General features: G+C 34.2%; 2 protein-coding genes across 4 annotated transcripts; one reads left to right on the top strand and one right to left on the bottom strand.

Moving 5' to 3' along the window:
• Positions 1–1,772: 1,772 nt before the first annotated feature.
• On the top strand, positions 1,773–14,069 carry LOC112758038 (protein SEMI-ROLLED LEAF 2). Of its 3 annotated transcripts, none has more exons than XM_025806596.3 (19): positions 1,773–1,944; positions 2,415–2,553; positions 2,897–2,971; positions 3,093–3,208; positions 3,360–3,474; positions 3,900–4,028; positions 4,202–4,249; positions 4,905–5,107; positions 5,201–5,397; positions 5,620–5,903; positions 6,005–6,151; positions 6,300–6,689; positions 6,787–6,936; positions 12,260–12,332; positions 12,439–12,563; positions 12,669–12,860; positions 12,941–13,075; positions 13,194–13,331; positions 13,631–14,069. In XM_025806596.3, the coding sequence occupies exons 1-19, from the start codon at positions 1,907–1,909 to the stop codon at positions 13,886–13,888; spliced, it is 2,952 nt and encodes a 983-aa protein (XP_025662381.1). In that variant the 5' UTR covers positions 1,773–1,906; the 3' UTR covers positions 13,889–14,069. The 3 variants fall into 3 exon arrangements, with proteins under 3 accessions (XP_025662381.1, XP_025662383.1, XP_025662385.1); XM_025806598.3 differs by having other exon boundaries at positions 1,808–2,144; XM_025806600.2 differs by having other exon boundaries at positions 1,906–2,144; positions 3,097–3,208.
• A 3,997-nt stretch (positions 14,070–18,066) lies between these two features.
• Positions 18,067–19,407, bottom strand: LOC112758211 (nicotianamine synthase). Its single transcript, XM_025806820.3, has one exon. It carries the CDS (start codon positions 19,228–19,230, stop codon positions 18,268–18,270), a length of 963 nt encoding a protein of 320 aa, XP_025662605.1. The 5' UTR covers positions 19,231–19,407; the 3' UTR covers positions 18,067–18,267.
• Positions 19,408–21,557: the final 2,150 nt, after the last annotated feature.

Consider the following 21,557-nt stretch of genomic DNA (forward strand, 5'->3'; position numbering starts at 1 on the left):
CAAATTATTAATTACTAACCCAATACTTATTTTAGGTTCAAAATTCAATTAAAAGTTTCAGATCAAAGTGGTACAACAACTTTTGTACAAGAAAAATAATGACATTGAAGCACTACCCCAATTGAAAAATTTGTGCAACCTCACTTATATTTGAAGTCAATGTAAATGATTTTAATCTTAAAGAAAGTTCTTAACAATACACTGTTACCAAGACATTTGTTTCAACCAAAAATACTAAATTTCAACATTCATTACAACAAATAAAACAGATAATACTGAAAAAAATTTCACTTATTTTAGTTATTTTAGACATCATTTTTATTTCTAATTTAAATTATTCATTGATTATAGGAACCAACTTCGCCAACACTAATATCATCAGACGAATATCACATACCCATCAAGAGATTAAGGAGAAAGAAAACTATACAAATTTAAGACACATCTTCCGAAGAAGAACATACTTGTAAAGATGGAACAAACAACACAATAGAAAGTACATATAACTCAATAATTCATAAAGTACATGCCTTCACAAGAACTTACACAAAAAGAAAAAAAATAACAACTCTAACAACAACCAATAAAAAAAAGAGGACGAGCGCCACATAAAAAGACCAAGTTCATCAACTAAAACAAATGCAAAAATCAAACCACCAAATAAAAATGTCATTTTGTACATACAACTCTAATATCCAAATCTTTTGTACTACAAATTATTTTAAATAAAATACCTTTTAAATTTAACTTTAGGTTCACACATTTAATTTAATTCTACAAAACATAAAAAAATTTAATATTTATTATATACTATCATTAATTTACCGCCCCGCGCATCGTGCGGGTCTCCTTCTAGTTAATATTAAAGATACCTTTATTAAAAGACACATGTATAAAGAGACATATTTATAAAGACACTTTCATTAAATATAACTATTAAAAAATATTTTTATTAGACACACCAAAATTTGAACCAGATATAGCATATTAAGAGACATATAATTTAACGTTCAACTAGGCCTAACTTACAATTTACTATTTAATAATATTTTTTATTTTAATTGTTTTTGGTAAACCAATGAGGCTTAGGCCCAGAAAAGGGAAAACACTAAGAACGGGGATTTTAGTTTTCTATTTTAATTTTTATCCTATTTTATTTTGGTTGGACTTTAAGCCTTATAGAGGAAAAAAACACTTCTGTGAGGTCCATTTCATTTTTTGTTGATTGAGGCCCAATAGTTAATCAGATTTTCCGCCCAATTCTATACCAAAAATGGGGTTTTAATTTCACTAAGAAGTATTTCAATTTCACTAAAATGGGGTTTTAATTCTATACCAAAAATAATTTTTTTTTAAAGTTGGACTTCTAGTTTTAAAGTGTCTTTGGTGTTTGTTTCCTTTGGGGCTTCAGCCCCGCAATTTTATAAAAAAAAAAAAAAGGTATTTTTTTATTAAAAATATTGCATGTGATCTCATTCTCACCGTATTAAATACGGATTAGTAAGTTTCCTACCAAAAAAGAGAGCGAAAAAGACGGATTAGTAACTGTCATGAGTCGGCAAGCTACGGATTCAAAACCAATAAACAACAGATGATGTGAAAAGCGAAATACATTTGAAGATGACTACAATTATAATCCAATCTAAAAAACGGTAACTTCTACCAAACGCTATTTCATAAAAATAGTTAAAAAAAGATAATTAACGACTAAGGTCCAAATTTTGGAGTCAAATTAAAGGGTAAAAATGGGAAAGAAGGGTGAAAAAGTTAAAGACGACAAGAGAGCTTCAACATCATTTCCTAACACAACGTCAAGGCATAGAAAACAACCAAACAGATTTTCGATTGTGGGGATGGTTGCACTCAAAAGTCAAGTAGCAGAATTTTGAAACCAAGCTCACTTTTAATGGTTGAGGAAGTTGAACTACACTACACTACTCTAGTGTACTACTACACAACACTGACACAGTCACGTGATCTATATAGCTCATACTCTCTGTCTCTCTTTAAGCTTTGCTTTAACTTGATTCAACCAACGCGCCATTTTTTTTCAATGCTTATGTTATCGCTTCCTGTTTCTTCTACTTCTTCTTCTTCTTCGCTTTCTATTTTCACACTTGCTAGATCTGCTTCATAAGGACTAGGTACAGTTATATATATGCTTTTTCTGTTTCACACTTTTATCCGTTATTTTCGGTTGGCTTTTCTTTCCTCAGATTCTCAGAAACCTCGTCACCCTCCCCTACCATGTCTGCCTTTTTTGCTTTTTTCAACTTTAGCCCTTTCTCATGCACTGTGCTTCGAGCTTTTTGCTTTTTTTTTTTTTAATATACTTGGGTTTGAATTTCGATGATGTGATGTGTTTTTGACCGAATATTGGTTTGATATATTGTGTGGGTTTTGAGAATTTGCAGGGGAATGGGGTTCATCTCAAGGAAGATCTTCCCAGCGTGTTGCAGAATGTGTGTTTGCTGTCCTGCATTGAGGTCAAGTTCACGCCAGCCAGTCAAACGTTACAGAAAACTTCTTGCTGACATCTTCCCCAAATCCCCTGTATGAACTACTATCCTCGTTCTGTTCTTGTGTTTGTCACAGTTGTAGATGATGCCTCTTTTCTAAACCAATGTTGCTGTCAACTGTCACCTTGTCCTTGCTGATGCTCATGCTGGTTTCTTGTAGAAAATTATCTCTTTGCTCATGTTGAACCTCCTTGTTAATTACTCTTGATTGTAGCGCACAATGGTATATGTATATATATAGGCTTGAAGAGATATGATTCTAATTCTAACAAACTAATAAATCAAACAATTTTGTTGAGTGGGTTTTTTTTTACACTTTACCATTCAATTATACAAGTGATGGAGCCCAAACACTCATGTTTTATGATGTCTCTCAGGATGAGCTCCCAAATGAAAGGAAGATTGCCAAATTGTGTGAATATGCTGCAAAAAATCCTTTTCGGATTCCAAAGGTATCTTCTCTTTCATTTCATTCATATAGAAGTTTGAGAAAGGGGGAAGGAGAATAATATGAATATCCTTCAATTAATTGAATCTGTTGCTGAAGTTCATGAAATCTACTTTTCCTGCTAGATAGCAAAATATCTTGAAGAAAGGTGCTACAAGGAGCTCCGATCTGAGCACATCAAACTTGTGAATATTGTAGCTGAAGCTTTCAACAAGTTGATTTCTCATTGTAAGGTGCAAATGTAAGTTTTTCATGATTAATTAGCCTTTTTTTTTGTGCATTATGTATGCGATTGACTGGTATTGAACTATTGATATCTCATGCATTGCATTCTTTCTAATTTATATAAAGGAGCCTGTTATGAAGATTTCCATGTCTTCCCTACATTGCAGAGCATACTTTGCTGTTGATGTGCTTAATGTGGTTTCTGAGCTTTTGGGCTATTCCAAGCATGATGCTATTCAAATACTTGGGTGCCAAACTCTAACAAGTTTCATCTACAGTCAGGTAATTGCTAAAATTCAAGAAGATTAAGATGAGTTTCGGTTGTTTGCTCATGTGACTTGTGTACGTGATGAATATTTTTACTCAGAACTTTCGTTTAGCCGGCCTCCCTTAGGAGTGGGAAATCGATGAAATGAGCAAGTTGCTCCATCGAGAATGCGTTTTCGACTTAACTTGCTTAACCAGAATACCTGGAATAAACTATGTATCAGACCAGAATTGAGAGTATATTTTAATATTGTAATATTAATGACAAGTAATCTAGTCAAATAAAAAAATAAGTTAAGCATCTCTACAATATTTCAGATACCTTTTGTCATTGCGAATAATGATGATTTTTTCTCTTCCTTATACTACTAATACAATGTATGAAGTAGCTGATGCTATTTTGTCTCCGGTGTTCATGATTTTACCCAATGAAAGAACAGGTGGATGCCACTTATGCTCGTAGCATTGAAAAGTTAGTAAGAAAGGTATGCATGCTATCGAGGGAGCATGGTAAAACAAATGAGAATCGCTGCTTGAGGGCATCAAGCTTGCAATGCCTTTCAGCAATGGTAATTTATACTCCATTTGTCATTTGATTTTGTTTGTGTTTCTGCTTTTTGCTTAATTCCGTTCATTGAGGTGTGATTTTGTGTATGGTTTCTAATACTAATTTTTATGGTTGTAGTGAGGTTTTGATTTTTATCATAAAGTCAAGTTAATTTGTCTGCCTTTTCCATGGCAGGTTTGGTTCATGGCTGAGTTTTCACACATTTTTGTTGATTTTGATGAGGTAAGTTATTGAGTTATCCCACTGAGTAGTCTTATAATGAAGCTTATATTGCATTTACAATTCCAAGTTGATGGGAGAGAAAATGAGTGTCTGCATATCCCCACTTTGGGAGAGAAAATGTCATGAAATTTTGTACGGCTGCATTATCTAAGGAATATGTTGTTTCTTCTTTTCATCAAATTGATTTTCATAAGAAAACCAACTGATGCTTTAAGGTTGAAAAGTTGTATGATTGAGTTCTCATCATTGATGAAAATGTCTATTTTTGTGTAAATATTACTCTGCAAGAAATGGAGATTAAGGTTTAAATGAATTGAAAGCTCTTTGATGTTAACTTGCTGATCAGGGAGTTTAGTTAATCGCTGTGTTTGACCTCTTATACTTGGTAAAACCCTTCACATTGACTCTGAGAAGCTCACAAGGTGTGGGGGAAAAAGAAAATGAAAAAAAAAAATTATTCTTAAAATGAATGATTTGAAGCAAATTTTCTTAGCTAAATGCTCCTAATTTGATTTCTAATAATTAATTGTCATAAAGGTTTGCAGGTTTCCCAAATAGCACTCAAACCAAATGACTTTGTAGTGGCCATTTCGCTAAGGTTTTAGAGTTTCAGATAGGTACCATCCCTGATCTGTTGGTTTCATTCTTAATGCAGATCATTCGCACCACTTTAGATAACTATATGCAGGACAGGCAAGGTGAAGATGCTGATCTTAGAGAAGGGCCTCATCATAATTGGGTAGATGAAGTTGTGCAGTGTGAAGGCCGGGGTGGTTTAGTTGTTGGTAATGACACTCGCTCTAGGTGCTTGATCATCTGGCAGCAGCTAGAAATAAAGGATCCTTCCCTGTTGACAGGGTAATAGTTCTTATTAATAGCTTATAAAAGAATTTAGATCATTTATTGGTTGTTATACTTCCATTTTCTGATTTGTTAGTGTCATTGTTATAGAGAAGAAATGGGAAAACCTGAAATATGGGCTCAGATATGCATTCAGAGACTGGTTGAATTAGCCAAGGAAAGTACAACGATGCGTCGTGTATTGGATCCAATGTTTGTTTACTTTGATTCCGGACGACATTGGTCTCCTCCAAAAGGGTTAGCAATAATGGTTTTGTCTAGCATGGCCTATTTCATGGAGAATTCAGGTATTGTTCTCTTCAGCATTTCTCAGTCAAATCTTTGTCTGAAATCAAACCCAATAATATGGTGGATGTGTTGTACTGTTGTTTGGTTCCACTTCGTAACTTTGAACATTCATGGATTTTAAGATTCAAAACAGCTATTAAACAATGCCATATAAGATTCTTATGCAAAATCTTGTACTCTTGTCCCATGAATTTGCCATTTTTTTCCACCTTGTTTTCCAGGGAATCAGCAGTTGATTCTAGCTTCTGTCATACGTCATCTGGACCACAAAAATGTCTTACATGATCCCCACCTTAAAGCTAGCATTATTCAAGTTGCGACATCTTTGGCTGTTCAAATTAGAACTGGGAGAGGGTTGGTAGAATTTGGTTTTGTTGATGACCTTTGCAGGCATCTTAGAAAAAGCCTTCAAGCCTCTGGGGAATTTGTTGGAGAGCAAGAGCTGAACTCAAATATCTTGCTCCAAATCTCCATTGAGGAATGCTTACTAGAATTTTCCAAGCGAGTAGGTTCATGAATGTGCATTCTTTGGCCTAGAAAATCATTTTACAATTAGTTAGATCTCTCTGCTTCCAACAACTAAACTGCTTCATTTTCTATAACTAGGTCTCTGATGTACGGCCACTGCTCGACTTGATGGCCATAACCTTAGAAAATTTGCCATCTGGTGTTCTTGCCAGAGCAAGCATTGGATCACTTATAATCCTTTCTCGAGTGGTCACCGTAGCATTGCCATCTTTGTATTCACAGCAGGTGAAAGGAGTTCATTGTATGCATGTTTCAATTTGAAGCTTAGTGATCATTATGTATGATTTTCATATTGATTGAATTGTTAGTAATAGGAAACCTGTTGTTTTTTCCTGGAATATATCCATTAACAAAGTTTTATGCTTCCTTCTAGGCATTTCCAGAAGTGCTTCTTATGCAACTCATAAAAGCAATGCTGCATTCAGATCTGGAGACTTCAGTTGGAGCACACCAGATTTTTGCTTTAATTCTTTTTCCAAATTCTTTCCATTCACATTTAGTGCCTTCACGGTCTAGATCTCTGCACAATAAAAGGCCTTCCCACAGTACATCTGCATCTGCATCAATTTCAGCTTTAATGGAAAAGCTTCGCAATGGCAGAGACAGCGCCAACCTAGAGAATCATGGCGACATTGTTGATGATGGATGCAGAGAAAGAGGCATTGTGGAAGAAGACCGGAACCAGCAGGGCCGTGGCTCTAAGATTTCTCCCAACTTTTACAAGCTTAAATCTGTCATTGATAGCACTAGTTTGACCGAGTCTGTGAGTAATTGGACAGGTTTATGCTACTATGTTGTTATTCATGATTATTTGTGGAAATAAATTATTATTTATCAAGTTTTGTTATTGAACTGGCCAGGAACCATATATTATGGAGCTAAGTGAAGATCAAATGGCACAGTTACTTTCTGCCTTTTGGATTCAAGCCAATCTTCCTGACAATTTGCCTTCAAAGTTTGAAGCTATAGCTCACTCTTTCATGTTAACACTAACTGTTTTACGCATAAAGGTATACTTCTGGATTCACCTATGTTGACTCTGCAGCGGAATTTTGACCTCTAATAAATAGAAAGTAATATAAAATTGAACATTACTCACAATAATACACTCGCTATATAATTATTAAAGAGAAAAAAAAAAGAAAATGAATAATTGCTATGGATGTGAATTCCTTTTTTTTAATTGAATTGAATACATTTTGATTTCACTCATTTATATAGTTTTCTAACTTCTATAAATAACAAGAGAGCATACTATAAAATAGTTTCCTATAAAAGCTTATTAACTATCCACCATTTTCTCTCTTCCATCCTTTGTCTACCTCCCTTTGTTTTCTCTCTGCCTTTCTTTTATTCTCACAATTCTCCACCTCATTCACAATTTGAAATCTACTCAAATTTTGGACGATCAAAGTGTAGTATTCATATCCGGTTGCATCATTTTTACAATGACTGCTTACATACCCTTGTTCAGGATCAAACCAATCGTAGTTCCTCTATTTCTCCATGTAATGCCTAACATGAAGCAATATTGAGCAATTCCAAACAGGTGTTGGAACTTGTTTCCTGACACTACTTTAGCCAACATATCAACAGGGTTTTCATCTGTGTATACTTTTATAAGAGAAATGTTACATTTCTCTATAATATCGCGCACGAAGTGATATCTTACATCAATATGCTTGGTACGAGCATGATGAACCTGATTTTTAGCCAAATGAATTGCACTTTGACTATCACAACTCAGATTCATGCAATCTTGCTTCAACCCCAAATCATCTAGAAGACCCCTTAGCCACAATGCTTCTTTCACCCCTTCTGCTACTGCCATGTACTCAACCTCTGTAGTAAATAGTGCCACTATAACTTGTAACATCGATCGCCAACTAACTGGAGCACCTTGTATTTTATATACATAACCAGTCGTAGAACGTCTTCTATCTAGATCACCAGTATAATCAGAATCAACAAAGCCGCTGATTTGATATGATTTTCCACTAAAGCATAAACCTGTGTCAATGGTACCCTTCAAGTATCTTAATATCCACTTGACTACTTCCTAGTGTGCCTTATCCGGGTTTGCCATGAACCTGCTAACAACACTGACTGCCTGTGAAATATCTGGGCGTGTACACACTATAGCATACATTAGGCTACCGACTGCACTAGCATAAGGTACATTTTCCATGTAAGCCTTATCCTCTGCTGTTGTGGAAGATTGTTTACCAGAGAGCCTAAAATGTGGACCCAATGGCGTTACCACCAATTTGACATTTTTCATTTCAAACCTTTCAATAACGCGCTCAATGTATCCTCTTTGGCTCAAGAACAATTTTTGACTTGATCTCTCTCTTTTAATTTCCATGCCTAATATTTTCTGTGCAGCACCCAAGTCTTTTATTTCAAATTCTTTACCAAGTTGAACCTTTAACATATCTATCTCTACCTTGCTCTTAGAGGCAATAAGCATGTCATCCACATACAATAGAAGATAGATATAATCACCTCCAGGAAGCTTACAAATATATACACAACAATCATAATTACTTCTGGAAAAACCTTGTTTTAACATAAAGGAGTCAAATCGCTCATACCATTGTTGAGGAGATTGTTTCAATCCATATAGCGATTTCCTTAAGCGACATACCTGACTTTCTTTACCCTCAACCTTGAAACCCTCAGGTTGATACATGTAGATTTCTTTCTCTAAGTCACCGTGCAAGAATGCAGTCTTCATGTCTAGTTGTTCCAACTCAAGATTACCATGAGCGACAAGACTTAAAAGCACCCGTATGGAAGTGTGTTTCACCACAGGAGAAAATATCTTATTGTAATCAACACCTTCTTTCTGTGCAAATTTCTTTTATACTAACCTAGCTTTGAATCTTGTACTATATGACTTAGTAGGATCTTCTTTTCTTTTATACATCCACTTACAACCAATTGCAGTTTTTCCCACGGGCAATGGGACCACATCCCATGTCTTGTTCTTATGAAGAGATTGCATCTCTTCCTCCATAGCGACCAACCAACTCTCTCTATCTTTGTCTTTGATAGCATGTTTGAAGGTGACCGGCTTATCATCCTCCATTGAAAGTGCATAATCTACCAAGTTTACCTGCCCATAATGTCTCAAAGGCTTGTTTGACCCAAACTTCTGAACAAATTTATAATTCCTCTTTGGCCTAATAGATGCCAAAGAATGCTGCTGCTGCTGTTGTAATGCATGTGCATTTTCTCGCTGAATTTCCTCATGATCAAGTTCATCCTCTGCGTCATCTCGAGTAGCATTAGGATGCTCCACCTGAAAATTGCTAGAGTCTATTTGTTGGTATTTAGACTCTATCTCCACCACTTGAGTATTTGAAGTTTTTCCAACATCACCATCATCTGGCACCATATCTTTAGACAAAGCTACCATAGATCGTTCATCAAAGGTAACATCCCTGCTAATTACAAACTTAGAATCATTTACACTCTAAAGGCGATAGCCTTGAACCTCTCTTGGATACCCCAAAAAGATTGCCTTCTTAGCTCTATCATTAGGCTTATTATCTTTGACATGATAACAGGCTGTGCATCCAAAGACTCTGAGTTTCTCGTAATCTGCATGTTCCCCTGACCACACCTTATAAGGTGTGTCTCCATCTAGAGAAGAATGTGGGGATCGATTCACTATGTAACAAGCTGTAGCAACCGATTCTGCCCACCATTCTCTGCCTAACCCTGAATTAGAGCGCATACATCTTGCCTTCTCAAGTAGCGTACGATTCAGTCATTCGGCGACTCCATTCTGTTGTGGTGTTTCTCTAACTGTCCAGTGTCTTGCAATGTCTTCTCGGTCACAGAACTCCTTAAAATTTCCATTCGTGTACTCTGTGCCATTATCAGATCGTAGAGTTTTTAGCTTCCTACTTGTTCGGTCTTCAACCATTGCTCTCCACCGCTTAAAAGTATCGAATACTTCATTCTTATGTTTGAGGAAGTAAATCCAAACATACCTGAAATAATCATCAACAAAAGTAACAAAATACCTGGAACTACCCTTGGAAGTAACTTTAGCCGGGCCCCAAACATCAGTATGCACGTAGTCTAACAACCCTCTACTTTTATGCTTGCTTGTAGAAAACTTCACCCTATGTGCCTTTCCATACACACAATACTCACAAAATTTCATTTGTGGTTTCTTCATATTCTTCAGCAAACCTTGTCCACAAAGCAATGATAGACCTTTCTCTGACATATGTCCAAACCGCATGTGACATATTCTTGTGCAATTTGTTTGATCTCTACTTCCACCGATTCCAACTGATAACTCACCTGTGACTGTTGTCCCCAAAAGAGAATAAAGATTACTGTGACGAACTCCCTTCATCACTACCAAAGAACCACGAACAACTTTTAGTACCCCATTTTTCGCAACTATTTTGCAGCCATTTTTCTCCAACAAACCTATGGAGATAAGATTTTTTCGCAAGTCTGGAATATGCCTCACATCCTTTAAGACTCTTACTCTTCCATCATGCATCTTGATTCTTATAGTACCTAACCCCACAGTTTTACAAGCATGATCATTGCCCATTAAAACTGTGCCACCATTTATGCTTTCATAGGTAGCAAACCACTTCCTATTTGGACACATATGATGAGAGACTCCTGAATCAAGAATCTACTTACCGGAGATTTCATAAAATTGTTCTGTTACAGAGTAACAATCCTCCTCATCATTTGAGACGTAGCTTGCTTCTTGCTTTTCTTTTGGGTTGTCGTTATTCTGTTTCTTGAAAGTTATCTTTTTATTTGGACAATTTGCTTTAAAATATCCAGCCTCACTACATTTAAAGCATGTTCTCTCCGCGTGAGGTCTAGATTTTGGCCTAGACTTTCCACGCTTATTACCTTTTCCTCTTTCATTAGTCCTTCCTCTAGCCGCGAACAATTCTTGTACTTGATCATTATACTCTCTTCCATTTGAAGATGACATTACACTTGTAGCAACCTTACGTAGATCATCCGCTAAAAGTGATGCTCTCGCCTCATCCATGGTCAGAGTGTCACCCACCAGCATCAATGTCTGCACCAGATTTTCATAGGACTTCGGTAATGAAAGTAACAATGAGTGACTGGTCTTCATCATCAACTTTCACATCTATATCCTTTAAGTTTGATATGATCCTATCAAACTTATTGATATATTCTCGAATTGAGGTGCCTTCCTCCATCTTGCATGTATACAATTTGGATTTTAAGTAGATCCTGTTAGTTAGAGTCTTCGTCACGAAGTTACTCTCTAACTTTGTCCAGACGCCTGCTGTAGTTGTTTCTTCGTTCACCAAGAAAGCAACATCCCTCTCAAGGCATAAGATTATTGCAACCCGTGCCTCAAGATCTAATTCTTCCCAATCCTCATCTTTCATTCCTTCCGGCTTTTTCTCTTTTTCCGCTAGTGCCTTGTGTAACTTTTGTGGTATAAGCAAATTTTTCATCTGCATCCTCCAATAGGAAAAATCATTTTTATCATTGAACTTCTAGATTTTATATTTGCCTACTTTGACATTACTACTAGTAGAAGCCATTATATTCAAAATTGAATTTTACCACTCAAATAATGAATAATATAACGTTGGCTCTTGATATCAATTGTTGAGTCTGCAGCAGAATTTTGACTTCTAATAGATAGAAAGTAATATGAAATTGAACATTACTCACAATAATACACTCGCTATATAATTATTAAAGAGAAAAAAGAAAGAAAGAAAATAAATAATTGCTATGGATGTGAATTCCTTTTTTTTAATTGAATTGAATACATTTTGATTTCCCTCATTTATATAGTTTCCTAACTTCTATAAATAACAAGAGAGCATACTATAAAATAGTTTACTATAAAAGCTTCTTAACTATCCACCATTTTCTTTCTTCCATCCTTTGTCTGCCTCCCTTTGTTTTCTCTATGCCTTTCTTTTATTCTCACAACCTATGTCCGTACTGTCCTTTGAATGTTTGTATACATGAGTCATCCATAAAACTGAATGCATGATCTTAAAATTCTTACTGTGTACACTTTACCCCTCACTGTCTTTATTTTATCTTCCTTTAAATATAGAAATACAGAAGTATAGTGGAATTAAAACTTTCAATTATGCGGAAATTTACTGCCGTTTTGCTTGACTGTAGAAGATTTCATATGCTTTTACTGCAATAGTCTCATCAAAGACTTCGTACTATTTTGAACGAATTTGAACTAGAATCCTGATCTTAACATAGTTCTGTTCTGAAATTTTCTATACAATTATTCTGATTGAGAAAATCTTTCTAAATGTAATGCTGCAGAACCTTAAAGATAATCTATTGGTCCGCTTCTTCCAACTTCCTCTTTCTCTCTGGAGTATGTTGTTGGACCCAGGTAACAGTACGACCTATATAGATTATTCTTATGAAACATTTTTACTCTCAAGCAAATAACTGATTAAATAAAAGAAAATAAATTTGGCATTCCCATGATCTTGCAGGAATGTTGCCCCCAGCATGTCAGAGGTCTATCTTTGTATTCTCTGCAGGCATGTTGATGTTTGCCTGCAAATTATATCAGATTCATGATCTGCATGATATGTTCACATCATTAGCAATATCTGAAGTAAGTGATATGAGATGAGTATACTATTTTTTAGCCTCTAGTGTCCGCTAGAGGACTGTCCTATTTCCTGTTAGAATAAAAGCTCCATTGTATTTAACAAATCAGGTTGATCCATTCATGGGAATCAGTGATTATCTTCAAGTATGTGCTAAGATGGATGTGGATGTGAAAGGATATGGCACTGCTGCTGATAATCAGATGGCAATATCGGTATTATCTGTGTTACGGAACAAAATACCAGAATATCTCCAGGCTACAAAAAATGTTTTGGTTCAGAATTTGACTAGCATCACTGAGGTATTACATTTTATACATTTGACTATGGTTTTTCCAAAATCAACCACTTTCAGTTTTTTATTTTATTGTTTCTTCTTTAGCTGGATGCAGATCACCTGGACACCCTACTGTCAGAGGCATTCAGGCCTGATGAAGAATTCATGTTTGGTCCACAATGGGTTCTTGATAACAATCAAATGATTTTGCATTCCAAGGAGTCAATGTCACTAGATGGGGTATGTTGTCCCTTAGCATTTGTTACTTCTTAATGGGTGATTAGTGCCATCCTAGTGAGTTTTGTAACTTCAGTTTGTCTCCAGAAATACTTTAATTTTGATTATCTTGGTGGTTCAGGATGTTCTATCAAGTTCAGCAGTTGAAGATGACTCAATAAGTGAAGCATCTGTTTCCGATTTCTCTCGATCTATTCCAAAGATGCCTGCGTCACCTTCACTACTTCGTGTTATCAGCGTTGGACGGCTTATGGAATCGGTACACTTTTCTCTTTAGTACATGCATGTAAAATAAGAGAAGAATAGGTTGCTAAAGCAGGGTGCCGTGTCCATTCCACTGACCATATAAAATTCTAATTAAGAGGTTGAAGTTACCAAGTAATTTGAAATTTGTTGATGCAATCAGATTCCCTTCTTTTGCATCCTTGCATCAGAAAAATATCAAGCATAATTAATCTGGTCCAAATCTGCATGTCTCAATCTACAGATGAGAATACCAAGTTACTGTCAGAGATTATATTATTGGTGAACACTCATTGTTATATTCAATGTTTCTAGGCTCTAGAGGTAGCTGGTCAAGTTGCAGGGACTGTTGTCTCGGCTTCTCCTATCCCATACAGCGCCATGGCTAACCAGTGCGAGGCCATTGGTACCGGCACAAGGAAGAAGCTCTCAAGTTGGCTGGCCTATGATTATACTCAAGTAGCTGATAAATCACTGCTCAAAGTTTCTGATAATAGTAATAGGGATTCCTTGGTCATGAAGCTACCTCCAGCCAGCCCCTTTGACAATTTCCTCATTGCTGCTGGGCGTTAAGGCTAGATCATGCAAAAGTCATATGCTATGTTCATATTTGTATAGCTATTATTCCTTAGTCATCAATTCAATTCAAGGACCAGTCACAAACTTGATCTATATAGCTTATGCTAAAGTTGTTGGAAACTAGTTTGTAAACAATCTTTCCATATAATTTATATTAACTGTTATGTTTTTTATATCTCGACAGAGCTACTAAAATCTAGATCTTATGAACAGAAAGTTGGATAATTTAACTTAATTCGGCAGAAGTTCTATAAAGGAAGTAAGGGGTATTAACTGTATTTTAGAAACACCAATTATTATCTGCTTTTTTCCTGTTTGGTTTGAGATATATATATATATATTCAAGAATCCACTCAGCTGACGTAGGCGCAAGTAGATGACAATGTTGTAAAACTTTGTGTGGTGGTAGATTCTAATTCTAGTGATTAATAGACCAAATCGATAGAAGGAGCCAAGTTAACAAGAATATATCTTATCATTGCCTTTTGGCCAACTCAAAAGGCATAATATAAGTGATCAAGCTAACCAACAAAAATTCAGTCCTACCATTCTATTTGGACAATTTTTCGAAGAATAGTGTTAGGTAATTAATTTTTTAAAAATTATTTTGCTTATCTTAAATTTTAGACTTTAAATCATAAATATTTAATTTTACATTCTAAGTTATAAATTCTAAATTTTAAAATTGGTTAATGTCAGTTAACTAAAAGTTAGTTGAAAATTTTCTTTTTTGGCTTCCTCTTCAATTTCCCTTTATATTGGCATCTTTATTAAGGAAGATATGCCTCACCATTAATGATCAAGTATACAGTGAGGAGAAGATATGCTTCTCATCATCATCATCATCACCATCATCAGTTATTTTCTCAGGTCAAATTGGAATCTCAAAATATCATCCACATACTTTATGCACCAAAGACAAACATTATTGGATCTTCAAGTACAGCAGTGGCAAATGAAAAGAAGATAAGTATGCATCATTTAAAGCACAATAATATTTGATTTGATGGGCATTGTTGGCTATTGTATCAAAAGAAGACAGGCCCGGACTGGTGGACTATCTCTTTTCGGTTCCGTTAAGAAACCAACTAGCAGTAAATCCAACTCTATATAACTATATATGTATATGATAATACTAGGGGTGTACATGGCTCGTGCCACATTGGATTTGGCTTAATCCAAATCCAACTCAAAATATAGACCGGGTCTAATTTTTAGATTCTAACCCGATTCTAAACCCGATGAAACATACGCACTTTCGAGCTGGGTAAAAACCGGATAAAAACCGAGTGAAATCCGGGTCTTTAGCATGTAAAAATCACCTAATCTCCAACCATTATTTCACAATTCACATAGTAAAATTCACTTAAAAAAATATAACAAGAACAAACCATTCTCTAAAATTAAAGCATAACCATAATCAATACTAATATTGTCTAATAACATCAAATATTTAAATCAATGCAAATAACACAATATTATGCATTAGTCTAAATTCTTATGCATTTTAAACATAAAACATTAACTTATAATCTTATAATGACTAATAACACAAAATATTAAGGTTTACAATATTTAAATTCCACATAAGAATAGCCATCATCCATCATTAATAACACAAAATATTAATTGTGTATGACGAACAAGCCACCGGACCGAGTTCGGGTGACCCGAGCTATGGCCCGGACCCGATTGAAAATAATGACCGGGTCTATTTTTAAAACCCTTACCCGGTCCTAGACCCAATGAAATCACACTAAATTAGTCTCTAAAGTGTTTGGGGGCGGGCTGGGTCTTCGAGTCGGATCAGGTCATGTACACCCTAGATAATACTAAAAAGACAAAAAATAATCTACCTAAATAATCTAAATTTATTTTATTTAATATTTATTTATTTATGCAATTAAGTATCTTTTAAATATTGTTCTTTATTTGGCCTTTAGAAAAAATAAAAAATAAAAAACAAATAACTTCTTTAACTTTTTAAATAATTGATATGTGAAAATAGGTATTTAAATTAATTAAATAATAATAAATCCTTAACAAGATCGACTAAAGACTGAAAATTAAAGGATAACTAACCTTTCTCTTTATTTATTATAAAGTGCATTAAATAAAACTATAAGAATATATACCCATTTTGGTACTCAAAGAATTTTAAATCAGGTATTTTAGTCTCCAACTAAAATTAATTACTCGATTAGTCCCTAACAATTAATTTCGTCAGTCATTAAGGTCCTTAGTTCCGTCAACTCTAATGAAAGACAAAATGGTTACTGAAAACTCTAACATGGGACAAAATGATCCCTGACAACTTTAACAAGGGACAAAATGATCCCTAACCCCTTATTCGAAAACGACACTGTTCTTCCCCAATTTTTATCATATCTCGCATAACCCTAACATTCATACTCTCCACCTCCACAATCTTCTTTTCCATCTTTTCCTTCCTTCTCTTTAGCTCCAAGATTAAGCTATGATGTAATTGTATACGTGTCGCACCTACCTCAACATGTCTGGACCACACACTTTTTAAATCTTTGTGACTGGTACATCCACCAACTCTGCACTTCTCCCACCAAAATCATCCACTTCAACGTCTTTGATAACATCACCTCCAATCCCAACAACGTCCACGACATCTTCAAGACCAAGTTCCACAACTACTCCAAGGACACGCCTTTCTCCACTCTCCGGCAAGTAATATAGATTATTGGACATTAGGACATCATGAGAAGATTCTCCTTTGACATCATATGCAAATTCTCATTTGAAATAGACCCCGAGTGCTTCATTCCTTCTTTCCCGGAGTCCAAGTTGGCAAACAATTTCGACCTCGCATCCAAGCTATTACAATGAGCAATGTTACCGTTGCCGCTCATATGGAAACTGAAGCGATTACTGAACATTGATTCGGAGAAGAAGTTGAAGGAAGCGATCGGAGTGGTGGACAATGTGGTCATGGAGATGTTAGGGCAGATAAGGAGAAAAATGGCAACGACGATGATGAGTCTTAACAAATCAAACTTGCTGTCTATATTCATGGGATCCATCGAAGACGACAACTAGTTGAGAGACATAGGCATTAGTTTCGTGAGTATGAATTGGTTGAGAACAAGTTGAGAATTTTTTTTCTTGTGAACATTAAATTTATAGAGTGTGCATTGTGTAGTTTGAAGTTATAGTGTTAGACTGTTAGTGTTATGCGAGATATGATAAAAATTGGGAGAGAATAGTGTCGTTTCCGAATAGAGGAAATCAGGGACCATTTTGTTCCCTGTTAGAGTTGTCAGGGACTATTTTGTCCTCCGTTAGAATTAACGGAGTAAAGGACCTAAGTGACTGACGGAGTTAATTGTTAGGGACCAATCGAGTAATTAATTTTAGTCGGGGACTAAAGTGTCTAGTCTAAAATTCTTTGAGAACTAAAATGGGTATATACTCAAACTAAAAATAGGAAGTTTTTTTAGTAATTTTATAATATTTTTTTATTACTAAATATTGTATTGACATAAAAGGAATGGTAATAAAATTAACAGTTTCTATTTATAGGATTCTCACTAAACTAAAGTGTCAAATTAATCACAATACCATAACCACCTATCCGATCCGTATCAACGTTTTGACTCGTTAGTTATATATATGCTTTAGCTTTCAATCACTTTCGAATTTCAATCACTGGAAAAGGAGAAGGAATAACCAAAACGGACCATAGTAGGAAGCACAATGTGTAAATAAAAAATAAAGATGAATAAAAGTACATGAAACTGGAATAAATATGCCTTATTTATTAAATTTAACAAATATTATAATGTTAAGTACAAGAATAACCTGCCAATGAGTAATAACTCAAATGACATAATCTCTCCATACTCAATTAAGAGGTTGCGAATTTATCTTTGGTTAAAAAAAAAGGTACAAGAATAACCTCCTTGTATTGATAATGGCTTTTATTATTGTAGATGGATTTCAATAAATAAATTAAAGATGATTTTTTCAGAATTATGTTATATGAAAGAGTAACAAAACCAACTAACAAACTACATTTTTAAAAATAATAAAAAATGAAATTATTAACTTAAAAAGTTATTATTACCCTAAGTTTTTTATTTGTCATCATCTTATCACTTTAGAGATCTGTTGAACTCAACAATCTAAAAAGCGGACACACATTTGCAATAGTATCTTGTATATTTATTGAAAATTTAAGATCAGCAGTAACATTATGAAAAGATATGTAATAATTCTAGTAAGATGATGGATGAGATGCAAGCACAAGTGGAAATTAAATATAGACTAATTAAGCAACTAGAACATGGCCCCCAAATTCAATTGGTAAAGATAAAGAAAATATATAAAATCTGAAGAGATCATCAGAGTTGATCGTCAAGGGTTAATTCCTCAATGATGATGTTGCCATGATTGAGAGGGTGGTTGAAGGCTTGAATCTCATCAGAGCACTTATTGGGTAATATCATAGAAGCAAGTCCTTGTTGTTGGTCAACAACAGAAAGAGGGTATTTTCTGGCTATGACAAGAGAATTGATAACCTCATCAGTAGGGTGGAACACAGAGAGAACCTCAAAGCCTCTAAGATCACAGGGCTCAACAACAGGGTACAGAAAAGCACGAGCGCCATGAGCACTCCTCAGCATAAGAACGGCACCAGGTGCCATGTACTTTGACAAGTGATCAATCATTCTGTTCTTTTCTTCCTTGTCCATTCCCACAAGCGCCGCCAAGTAAACAACGTCAAACTCTTCCAAACAACTCGTCACATCCAATATATCATTGGTGTGAAACGCCATGCGCTTGGACAAGTCAGGATCTCCTGAAACCAAGCGCATGGCGCTCGAGTTGGCGGAAGAGTCGATGTCATAGTTGTGGAAAGTGGTTGAAGGGAGGTGGTTGGATGCGAGAACAATGGAAGTTAGAGGAAGAGGGCCGGAGCCAACAAAGGCGATCTTGTTGGGGAGTTGTGGGCCGCAGTGTTGGGAGAGGATTGTGAATTCAAGAAGAGCGAGTTTGAGGTAGTTTTTATAGTAAGGGAAGATGTGGAGATGGTGGAGAGGGTTATCGTAGGAGCCAAGGATGGCGGAGTAGTGGTGCTCCAAATGACCCTCGGCTATGCCACAGAGCCTGATGAGGTTGGATCTTATCTCTTGAAGGTTCTTTGAGAGCTTTGTGACATCGATCGGGCTTGGTGGTATGCATGTCAGGACAAGCTCTGTGAATAGGGTGTCCACATTCTTGCACGGTTTAAGAGACTCTAGACTCGCTATTTCTGAGTACAGCTCGCATACTTTTGAGATCAATACTTCTTCTTGGCACACCATTATGTCGACACTGTTTGTGCTTTCTTCTTTTCTATATGCATCTATGCTCCACTCTCCTCTCAGATCAGGTCATTATTTATGCCCAACTGTGGGCTCCACATACTCTCAAACCGAATAATACTGTCATAAACTATGTTGCTTAGCTTCTCTTTAATTTGGTTTAACACAACTTTAGGTGTTAATTTGAGCGAAAATTTATATATAGTTATCTTGATTGATAATATATAAAAAATGTTAATAATTTGATAAATTTGACTAAATTATATCGAATAATTTTTAACTATCAATTTTATATTAAAATAAGTGCATATGAATCTTTATCGTTAATTTAATATGATATCATGATTAGATATCATCAAAATTACTTTGTGGGCGGGTGATATATACTAATACTATTAATAATCTCTATGTCAAACATTGTGTTGTTCAACATAAGAATATAGTTAATAATAAAGATAGTGCCGCAAATAACAATGATCTTGGATAAGTAAATTAATTAAACATATAATCAGAACCAAACAAGAACAAATTTCATCTCTATACTCACCTCATATTCCATGCTTAACATAAAATTAGGGTTTCTGTGGACTTGCAAGTTGCAATACAGTAGCTGTTAACATACGACACGAATATCAACATGCAGCAGAAGACAGAAAACAATTGTTAGTTATCAGTAATACGAAGAAAAAGATGAAAAATTGACGATACAAACAAAGTAATAATAACATGGCAACATTTCAGAGCAGATCATCATCATGATATTTTATCCATTATTATCAAATACATTTGAAAGACAATAAAAAATAGTAAATATTTTAAAATTTTAATTTATTTAATTTTTTAATTATATTGAAATGATTTTTTGAAGACAAAGAGAATATTTTATTTTATTAAAAAAAATATAGAGTCTGAAATTCAAGATATAAAAAACAAAAAACCAAGAATTCTCAGATTTCAATACACGAATACGAAGAGTACGTACTCTTTTAGAAATGTGAAGATAAAATAAAAAAAATTAAGTAAGAGTAAAGTATAGAAATACTAAAATACTTGAATAATATTAAATATAATAAATATATAATTATGTATCTTATATACATAAAATTATAAATATTAACTTAAATAAAATAACTTTAGTTATTATCTTCTAATATTATCATCTTAAATATATAAAAACTAAATATTTAAAAAAAATGAAATAAGCCTTCATTTTAAATTTTAAAAGATTTATTTATTACAAAATAGTACATTACGATTGTTTAAATATTAATTTCGTTTGATAAAAATGGATTTTCCTTTTTTGTTTCTTTATATTTAAGTAAAAAAATATAAAGTGTGCAATATTAAAGAAATAACCATTTTAAAATTATTTAGTGAAATTCATACAAATTAAAAGTTATTAATTAATTATTGTGATAATTACTTTTGTCTTTACCTCAATCATATCTGATATTTATTTGGTTTATATATTTTTTAAATTTTCTTTTCATTCGCTGGAGCTAAGCCCCTTACGAAAGTTTTATTATTGTCTTTAGCCACGTACTATCAGCATCATTTAATTAGAGTAGTTCACACAAGATTGGCACTTTAAATAAGAAAAATTTGTCTTTACCACCTTCTTTATACAACGACAAAAACACAACTTAATGCATATAAATGTTGATATTGATTATACCTCATTTGTTTATCAATTTCGTTATTGATACATGATGAAATATAATTTTTTTAATATATTAATTTAAAATTTATTAAATAATTTGATATATTTAATTAAATTATTATATAAATTTTAATTATTAATTTTATAAAAAAATAATTGTATAAAAAATTTTACATAAAAATTAAGAAAAAATAGTTTCCTTATACACCTTGGCGGATTATTGTAGAATTATTTTACTAAATTAATTAAGAAACCAAGATCCTCTTTTAGTTTTACTTTATTTTTCTTCTTTGCAGATCAACTTTCCTCCCCACAACTACTCTATAGAATATATGTGTTTACAAAAAGTAAGTAGAGACGTGAATCTGTAAATGTTGACATTCAACGTCTGGAAAGTAATTCTCTTTGTCTGGTGCAAATAATTTTTCGTTAGTGGTTGTCTTGCCTTATACTGTTCTAGATTTCATCTTTATTCAACTTCTTGTTCTAAAGTTGGAAAAAATTAGTTCACCCTTTCTTTTTTTATTATCAAGTCTGCTTTTTAAGTTGAATAAAAATTTAGATTCCTTCCATTAGTAAGCTAACTAATATCTTTAAGGCATTTTTTTAATTAGGCCTATGTACAGAATTTTTACAAATTGTCTACTAAAAAACGTCTTTATTACAG

This window comes from Arachis hypogaea, chromosome 16 (assembly GCF_003086295.3).
Source record: "Arachis hypogaea cultivar Tifrunner chromosome 16, arahy.Tifrunner.gnm2.J5K5, whole genome shotgun sequence".
Classification (NCBI taxonomy): domain Eukaryota; kingdom Viridiplantae; phylum Streptophyta; class Magnoliopsida; order Fabales; family Fabaceae; genus Arachis; species Arachis hypogaea.

Excerpts from the sequence above, each read along its gene's own strand:
- LOC112758038 (XM_025806596.3), top strand. The coding sequence starts at position 1,907 with ATGGTTGAGGAAGTTGAACTACACTACACTACTCTAGT. Across the intron at positions 4,250-4,904 it reads TTTTTGTTGATTTTGATGAG|ATCATTCGCACCACTTTAGA; the intron begins GTAAGTTATTGA and ends TTCTTAATGCAG. Across the intron at positions 13,332-13,630 it reads TTGGACGGCTTATGGAATCG|GCTCTAGAGGTAGCTGGTCA; the intron begins GTACACTTTTCT and ends CAATGTTTCTAG.
- LOC112758211 (XM_025806820.3), bottom strand. The coding sequence starts at position 19,230 with ATGGTGTGCCAAGAAGAAGTATTGATCTCAAAAGTATGCGAGCTGTAC.